Source organism: Sturnus vulgaris, chromosome 7 (genome assembly GCF_052056855.1).
Source record: "Sturnus vulgaris isolate bStuVul1 chromosome 7, bStuVul1.hap1, whole genome shotgun sequence".
NCBI classification, from domain to species: Eukaryota; Metazoa; Chordata; class Aves; order Passeriformes; family Sturnidae; genus Sturnus; species Sturnus vulgaris.
Window position 1 is genome coordinate 24,731,804 of NC_142249.1, and position 8,945 is coordinate 24,740,748.

The 8,945-nt window shown below is 53.9% G+C and overlaps 1 protein-coding gene across 1 annotated transcript; it reads right to left on the reverse strand.

Annotated features, from left to right (window-relative positions):
* Nucleotides 1-836: 836 nt before the first annotated feature.
* Nucleotides 837-8,090, reverse strand: TBR1 (T-box brain transcription factor 1). Its single transcript, XM_014880886.2, has 6 exons — nt 7,260-8,090; nt 6,659-6,813; nt 6,210-6,331; nt 5,696-5,854; nt 4,783-4,844; nt 837-2,653 (listed from the first exon to the last, which is right to left on the reverse strand). The coding sequence occupies exons 1-6, from the start codon at nt 7,949-7,951 to the stop codon at nt 1,810-1,812; spliced, it is 2,034 nt and encodes a 677-aa protein (XP_014736372.1). The 5' UTR covers nt 7,952-8,090; the 3' UTR covers nt 837-1,809.
* Between the last annotated feature and the right edge of the window lie 855 nt (nt 8,091-8,945).

Sequence of the window (8,945 nt, forward strand, 5' to 3'; positions counted from 1 at the left end):
CGACTGCAAACCTCCACGCTTGGCCACGCGGTGTAAGCACTGTCCCCTACGCTCTTCCACCCCCCCCCCCAAAAAAGGACAAACGCGGGGCAAGCGGACCAGCTCCGTCAGGGAGAGCAGCGGCGGGACTCCCGCTCCAGAGCCTCGCAGCGGGCCAGCAGCGGGCCAGTCCGCCAGACTTTTCCCCCTGGTCCCACCCCATCCCTTACTTGCAATTCGGCAAAGTTCTTTTCCCAACACGACCTTAACATTTTGCCAGGTTTATTTTACTTGTTATACACAGACGATACAAACGGGCAAAAACCGAAACATTTCTCAATGGAGCATGTACTGGTATAAATTATTCAGTTCCACAGACGTAACAGAACAAATATAAAAATCACAACATTCGATTTACAGAAGAGTCAAAAATATACACACGTTTATGACCCTGAATTTCTATTAGGAAATTTCCCCGTCGAGTGTAATCTAGACTGAATATTTAGCCCGATGCATATTTCAGTTCGTAATCGGTTTTTTTTCTTCCATATAAAAATGCGTTAATTGTATAGATTTGCTACTCAAAATTCGAAGACTTATTATTCTGCTTCGCCGGGGGGGCAGTCCTGGAGGGATATTACTTCTCCTTCAATAGTATAATAAGAGGTTTACAAGAATGTTCACTCTTACTTTCGATGTGCATTTGATTCCCCAGGAAGTCAGATCTCGGTTAGCTACTTTATGAAAAAGTCAATTCCAAAACTAAATGCAGTAAAATATACAACTCACAACTCATCTTCACTGGACTACACTATTGTTACCAACAATTCAGTCGTCTATATCTTTTTTTCTTTTTTTTTTCTTTTTTTTTTTTCTTTTTTTTTTAAGATTATTCATTACAAAGATTTACAGCAATATAAAGAAAGAGGGGGGAACTGCAAAGAAATTTGAAAATAGTTTGTTAGCATATTTGGCACCTGCGGGGACCAGTAATGGATTTGGCACTTGGGGGCAAGGGAAGGGGGATTCCACAAAAATAATAATATTGCTGATCTCAAGCTATTCCTTTCAAAGAAAAATAAGAGGCAGTTAATTTTGGTTCCAGAAGGCGTTATGCTCCTTTAATCGACTTTCCTATGAGACGTATTTCTGTTCTTTTGAAGGGAAAGATGAGCTATTCCTTAGCTGTGTTAGCCCAGGGCACCACGTAATTATTTCATGCGTGGAACTGGAGAGAAAGTGAGAAACCCATTACTCGCCGCTACAGCTATGGACCACTGACATTTCCAGAGGCATTTAGGAAGAGTGTTTACCTGGGGAGGGGCACGAGGAAGAGGGAGCAAAGAGCCGGGAATGGGGGTAAAGAAATTTAAACAGGATCTAAGTTTTGTGACTTAACAATGAAAACAAAACAAAAAAAATCCAAACAAATAATAAATAAACTGAACCGGAGAAAAGTAATTTGTTACAATAAAATAAATACTATGTACAGGCATTTCACAGGCTGTTTTCCCCACTATTACTGTTTCCCCTAGGATCCATCCGTGGTAAAAGGAAGGAAGCGCTGTACGGTTTGAGAGTCTAAGCATCCTACTGATCAGTGGGTTTCGGTGCGGCAGTGCCCCCCGCGCCCCCGAGGCGCCGCCGGACCGGGCCGGGCGGGGAGCGGGGCGGGGAGGCGGCGGAGGCCGCGGCTCAGCCTGCCTGCCTGCCTCCCTGCCGGGCCGGGCCGGGCCGGGCCGGGGCACGGATGGGGCAGCTAGGGGCGGGGGTCAGTGCGCTAACGCGGAGGAGTTATTGTGCAAAAGGACGGCGGGCCGGGGGCCGCGCCTAGCTGTGCGAGTAGAAGCCGTAATAGCCGATGTCCTTGGCGCAGGTCTTTTCGCAGTCCCGCTGGGTAAGCACCTCGCTCTTGAGGGGCGAGGAGCTCTCGGACACCGGGGTGTCCGAGGGGGAGATCCGCCTCCTTTTGGCCTGCTCGTAAATCCCAGAATCGGAGGAGTCGATGGATTTAATAGACGACGGGGTCTCGATCCAGCTGGAGTCGGACAAATCTTTGGGCTTGGAGTCCTCGGCGCCCGGCAAGGGGGACCGCTCGGGGGCCAGGCTCTCCGCCTCCTCCCCCAGGTAGGGGTTGCCGGCGGCCATGCGCGCCGCCGCCGCGCTGTTGGGCCAGCAGGAGAGCACGGAGCCCGACTTGCTGCAGTACTGCGGGGGGCTGCGGGCCCCCCAGCCCGAGGGGTCGGCATAGTAGCCCAGCGGCCGCCCGGCGCAGCCGGCCGCCTGCAGCGGCAGCGCCTTGACGCCCGCGGCCGCGTAGGACAGCAGCGTGGCCGCGTTGCCGGCGAAGTCGGTGGCCGTGTCGTAGGCGGAGGCGGCGAAGTCGAGGCGGTTGTTGGCGGGGGCGACGAACCAGCGCTGCGGCGAGGGGGCCCCCGGGTCCTCGGCTTGCTGTGGGGAGAGCAGCCCGTTGGTGTGGGGCACGCTGCGGTCGGCGCCGGGCCCCGGGCCGGCTCCTGCCCCGGGGTGGAAGCGGGACTTGGCGTAGTTACTCACGAACTGGTCCTGGAGGAAGGAGCCGGCCATGGCGTAGCGGGCCCCGGGCACGATCTGAGAACGGGGCGAGTCGTTGGGGGAAGGCGTCAGCCGGTCCATGTCGCAGCCCGTGTAGATCCTGCCCAAGAGAAGGGGAGAGAGCTGGGTGTCCGCCGCAGCCCGGCGCCCTCCTCGGCGCGGCACCCGGCCGAACGCGGCCCTCGGGGGATGAACGGGACGGCGCCGTCCCAGCGCGCTCCGGCCCGGCCCGGGAGCCTGCGCTCCTCTCCGGGCTTGGCCTCCGGCATCAGCAGCGCCGAGGGCCTTTAACAGGGAAGAGGAAAGAAGGGGGCAAGCATGGAGAACGGGGGCAAGCATGGAGAACAAATCTTTCTGAACCGGTTGGCCACTCTGACGGAGAGATCCCTCTCTCTGATCCGAACCCACAACCCAAAGGCGCGGAATCCCGCGCTAAGACACGTTGACCGGTCCCACCACAAGCGCAACAGGCAGCCCGGTCATTTGCCGTGAACAGCATGAGTGGCAGACTACGGAATTCTATCGGCTGTTTAACACTTATTATTGGGAGTCACAGACGAACCATCAACATTTTACTGAGTTTAAATTAAGCTAATCTTTAAACACCTACTGTAGGAAATGTAAAGCCAGACACTTCCAGTGTTCCCTGCTTGGCCTATATATAATTCTCTCATGCTGGGCTGCAATTTGCGATTATAAAAACTTTAATGGATGAATAACTACTATCTGTATTTAATTCAGGCTAAAACTGTGCTTTAATTAACCCTCCACGCCTCCTGGATTTTCTTATCCAAAATAAACTTGGCCCTTAAACAAATTCAACGTGCTAGACAACATTGAAACTCCCCCCTCCCCCCCGTCTCCTTTCAAGTGACGCCCTATAAAGTTTTTTCCCTATCAAAAAGAGAAAAGCACTTTTGTCTGGGGCCGAAGGCCACGCAGCCTTTCCCCAGGCCGCACATACTCTCGTAGAGCTCCCGGAGAGCGGGCAGGCTCTGCTGCCACCCTCCGTGGCACCAAGGACCGCCGCTGCCCTCCCGGCGGCGGACCTGCTCCCTGCCACAGCCTCGGCGACCTCCGCCCCTGGGAGAGAGCGATCGCATCACTAGCTGCTCCCTGGGGAGAGCTGGAGCTCGGCCCCGAGCCCCTCTCGCACCAGTTCAGCTCTCGGCATCGTTTCCACTCTTGCCCTGAAAGCCTGCTGCTAGTGGCTGCTGGACCGCGGTCCAGCGGAGAGGCTGAAGCAGGCGCTTAAAAAACGCACAGGATGAAACTCTCGAGGCCAAGTGAGGCCGCTCCCCGCACAGTTTAGAGAGGAAAAAGTCTTTCCTCCTCAAAGCCGGGGGCCCGTCCCACAGACCAGAGCTTGCAAGCGCGACAGGCAACATCCCTGTCGTCTGCTCCTCCGGGTGTATGGGCAGCCCTGCGGCCGCCACCTCCCGCTACCCCAAGATGGGCAGGGGGATGCCGGGCGGGTCGTACCCCGGGCTAGGGGAAGCGTGCCTGCAGGGCCTGCAGGCCGGGATCCCCCCGTGTTTGCCCCGAGGGCCGCGAAAGGCGGCGGCGGGGACCGGGTGTGGATGCCGCCCCGGAGCCGCAGTCGGAGGGGCACCAGCCGCCTGTGGCGCGGGGGTCAAGGCCGGGGGTCAGACCGCAGAGAACGCCTCGGAGGAGGATGGGCAGTGACACAACGGGGACAAACCGCGATGAAAAACTTCAGAGGCTTTCAGAGACTCCAGGAGGGAGAAGAAAAAAAAAAATTCAACCCCAGCGAAGAATAAAATGAGACGAAGACATTTCTCTCCAGACCCCAGCTCTGCGGACCTCGGAATGATGCAGACCTGGCGGGTTGCCGGGGACTGAGCCCCTGCTGTTCGGGTGCTTCTTTCGGGGCCCTTACACGCCAGTGAAACGGAAGCTTGGAAAGAGGCGCCAAGATACGTGCCAGGAAAAACCAACAACAAAACCGCCGCAAGTGCCAAAGCGAGATGCGGACTCAGGTGCGGGCAGCGCGGCCCCAGGCGCGGGAGCGGCCTCAGGACTGCGCAGGGCCTTGCCGCAGGGACAGCCCCTGAGCGGGAGCGGGCGTGTGCTTCCCTCCCGGAGGGCTCTGGAAAAGCCTGACATTACACATCTCGGTGTGAAATGAGCCAGCCCTCATCCTAAATCTCCCCCCTTTGACATGTGTGTTCAGCCAGCAGAAGGGTAGTAAAAATCCGGTTTACTTACGTGTCATAATTGTCCCGGAATCCTTTTGCGAAAGGGTTGTGATCTATTTTCAGCTGTGTGATCTAGGGAAAGAGAGAAGCAGAGCACACGTTGTGAAAGCCTGAAAAATATACCCCACTGCAGCCAACACGTTTTTAAAGGACCAAGCTTTACTCAATCATACTGCCTTTAAACCGTGAAAAATAAGCTCTGGCATGCTTATAGACATCACACTCTAATTTTAAGATTTACGTTATTGCAAAAAGTACGAAAAAAATCAATATTTAACCCCATATTTTGAGACGTGTTCAGCATTCCTAGTGCATGGGTATGAATATACTGAAATCCAGAAATTAGGCAAAACGTACCGCAGAACGGTAACTAGGAGTTTGCATTTGCATCGAGCAAAATAATTAAAGCGAGAATGTGGACTGAACATATGTCATTTGAAAAGGGGGCACCAGTCTGTAGCAAAGCCAGACCACTCCGAAACGCATCCAGGCATTAACGAGCTTTTAATTTGAGGAAGTTGCTCCGTCACCCCCGGCGCGATCAATGAGGATGTTAATTGATCTTTGCAGACTTAAAGCTTAAGCTAACAGCTTAACAGCTAACTAAGCTGTTTCCGACTGGGAGATAAACGCCGCGGGCCAGCGCCCAGCCCCGGGCGGAGGGGCAGGATCTCGCCCGTCCTGGCGGGGAGGGCGATGATGCTGCGGGCGCCCGGAGGGGGCTCCTGAGGCAAAGGCGACCCGAGCGGCTGCGGCCGCCCGCGGGATGGCCAGGGAGGGATGGCACCAAGTGGGGAACAGGGAGCCCCAGCTCCCGGCGCCCGAGACCCTGGGGAGGGTGGGCAGCAGCCGGGCCGGCCCCGGTGGGCTGCCTTGAGGTGAGCGGGGGCACCGCGAGGGGAATAAACTAGGGAGCTCTTTACATCGGTGTTTTGGTAGGCGGTGACGGCAATGAACTGTGTCTCGGGGAACGTGAACGTCTGCACTCTGCCCGGCTGGTTGGTATCCTCCGTCCCGTCTTCGTTCACCTCCACCACATGCAAGCGAGGTTGGTACTTGTGAAGGGACTGCAAAACCACCATCTGTCAGGCATGGCAAAAGGAGGGAGGGGGACGCGGGGAGAAAAGAAAAATTAGAGCGAGAAGGACGAGGAGAGCGATGCCCGCTGGCCGCCGCCTCCCCGGGACAGTTGCGGACTTCCCCGGCCGCACAGGACAGCGGTGTCAGCCTGGGCAACACGCTCAGGGCCGATGAGGCCCGTGGCAAAATAAAATGAGAGGACTTTCTTACCACCGCCCCCCTTTTATTTTTACTTAACGACAGGATCTAAAAAAATAAAAAATAATAATAAAAAAAATCCACGTCCTTTCGGAAACGATAGAATTTTAATTGAAGAAATAAAAATAATTTTAGTGGCGTCTGCATTCCCCCACTGACCTGCCCGTTGTTGTTTGATGCTCCTTTATTGTTTGTAAGTTTTAGTTTCCCAAAGGAGATTTCCTGACGCATCCAGTGGGCTCCCGTGTTGGGGGAGTCGGGATGCATATACACCCGATTTCCTAAGCAAAACAACAAAAAACACAACCACATCACAATTCTCGCCTGTACCCCGGTTCAGCCGCTGCATCCGCACACGAGGATGAAGGACTCTGTTAAATGGCCAATATTTTACTTCGTTTTATTTCATTTTAAACGAAAAGGATTAAAGCAGCTTTTTCCGAACACCTTTTACTTTCTCCTCCACCCTCCTCTTTTTTCTTATTTTCTTAAAAAACATCATTGGCCCATTTGCGTTTAAGAAGTCGCCAGAGCCAGTCCGCAAAGGCATTAATTAATCATTCTCACCTACATATGTGTCGGGAAAAGTGTTAATTGGAGGAACTTGCCTTGTACATTGGTGTCCGCCTTGCCGCAAGGAACCCATTTGCCTCCCTGAAATCTCCAGTGATTGGGATCCGCCAAAATTACATCCACAAAAATATTGTAGTGAGCCGTAGGGTCGAGACCAGAAATATTAAAGCTTAGGAAAGGGAACATGCGCCTATAAAAAAAAAAAAAAAAAGAAAGAAAAAAAAAAAAAGAAAAAAAAAAGAAAAGGGAAAAAAAAAGAAAAAGAAAGGGAAGAAGGAAAGCACGCCACCGGCAGCGACAGGCACACGCGGAGCAAACAGCCGTTGTGCTTTATCTTCACTGCTCCCGATAGCGACCGGGAAATAAAAATTAAAAGAAACCCCCTACCCGGAACGCCGAGCTTTCCGCGGGGAAGGGATGAGGGCAGCGGGCGCGGGAACTTGCGGGGAAGCAGAGAGGGCTGCCCCGGTGGGGACCGACTCTGGCGGGAACCCGCACCGGATCTCCCGGCGACCAGGGCAGGGGCCCCGGTGACGGGGGGACGGCTCCGCCGGGGCGGCGGAGGCTCCGGGCGGCTCCCCCGGCGAAGTCTGCGGCTCAGCCCCGACACCCAGAAAGGTCCGCGCAGTGGCTTACCTTCCCTGCTTCGTGATGATCATCTCCGTCTGGTGCCGGTGAAATTTCAGCCAGAGTGGCCTGTTGCACAGGTAGACCTGAGCTTTGCCGGGAACCAGCCCCGGCTGGGTGGAGGAGAACTGGTAGAAAGGAGCCCCTTGGTAGGAATGGCCATACTGCTGGGGGTACGGGTAGCCCGCCGTGGGGTAGCCTTGCGGAGAAGAGTTGGACAGGAGGCTGTTATAAGCTCCGTTGGTGATCACAGGATGATGAGCCATGTAGCGGCTGGGGCTGGCGATGGAGAAGGCTGGGTGAGCAGGTCCATGCTGGCTGGGATAAGGGAACATGGTACTAGGAGCAGAGGCAGCAGACTGGGGCTGGCTGGACTGAGAGAGCAGATAGCGATCTGCAGCAGATCCATCGAAACTGTGACGAAGCTCAGAGACCCCGTCCAAGACGGGAGAGAGTTTATTTCTCTGGACGTCCCCTGGTGTGTCCTTGGAGTCAGGAAAATTGTCTGTATCTGACTGATTCGTCATCCCCCTGGTAATTTTTTTCAAAGGTGAACTTCTCTCCAGGTTGTCAGTGGTCGAGATAATGGGATGATCATGCAAGGCAAGCTCAGATCCGCCTGCATGTGGGTAACTGCTGCTCACATTGAGAAATTTCTTGGAGAGCATGATAGAGGGAGAAAGACAATGCTCCAGCTGCATAGCTCTAGCACCACAGCAATAACCCTTCAGTCCCTGGATCTGAAAGGGCTTCCTAGTATCAGAAGCTAGACATCCTGGGACCCACACTAGGCAGAAAGCACTTCATCTACCAAATGCTTCCCAAACGTTTGATTTACTTTTTTTTTTTTTTTTTTTTTTTTTTTTTTTTTTTTTTTTTTTTTTTTTTTTTCCTCCCTTCCCAGGGAGAAGAGATTGGCCAATTGACACTATGCAGCAATCAGGAAAGACTCACTTTTGATCTTGCTGCTTGTGGAGAGGATGAAACGGCTTCTGCCATTGGTTAACCGCTGACAGTAATTTAATTAGATAGACATTAATTAGGATAATCACCTGGCTCCTGGTCGCGACGATCATGGCAAATTGAAGGAGATGATTTTATTGTGAGATAGAAGGAAGGGAAAGGGGGAAGGGAAGAGTGTGTTTGCTGTGAGAGCTCATTATTATGTGACCTTTCTGCATTTTTTTTTTTTTTTTTGACTACGGCTGGAAAATAAATCCGAACCCTGCGATTCCCCAAATATTGCGCGCGTGTACCCCACCTTTTGTGCGTCAGGGAGGAGAGGGGGTCCCGGGCGCTTCGGGGAGCGATTGCGAGGGGAGCGCGGGGCTGGGCGGCCGCTGCCCTCAGCTCACCCCCGCGGTTTGTCCCCAGCGGGGCGCAGTCCCCCAGCTCTTCTGAGCGATCCCCGGCGCATCGCCCCCACCCTTCCCACCCGTGCCTGCTTCGCGGGGGAAAATCCACCCTCCGTCCCCGCTGACAACGGCCGCGTATCATCTCTTTTAACTTCTGAAATAATCATAAGCCCGGCAGCCGAAGTGCCCTAATGTATTTGCTGCGATGTTTACGGGTTCTTTAGTAAATAAATATTTTATCTGGGAACCGTAATGCCGAAGATTATCAGCAAAACAGCGTGGAAGGCGTCCACTGCCCCATCCGTCTCCGGATTTCTTTCCTCTCGGTGCCTGCTTTCCC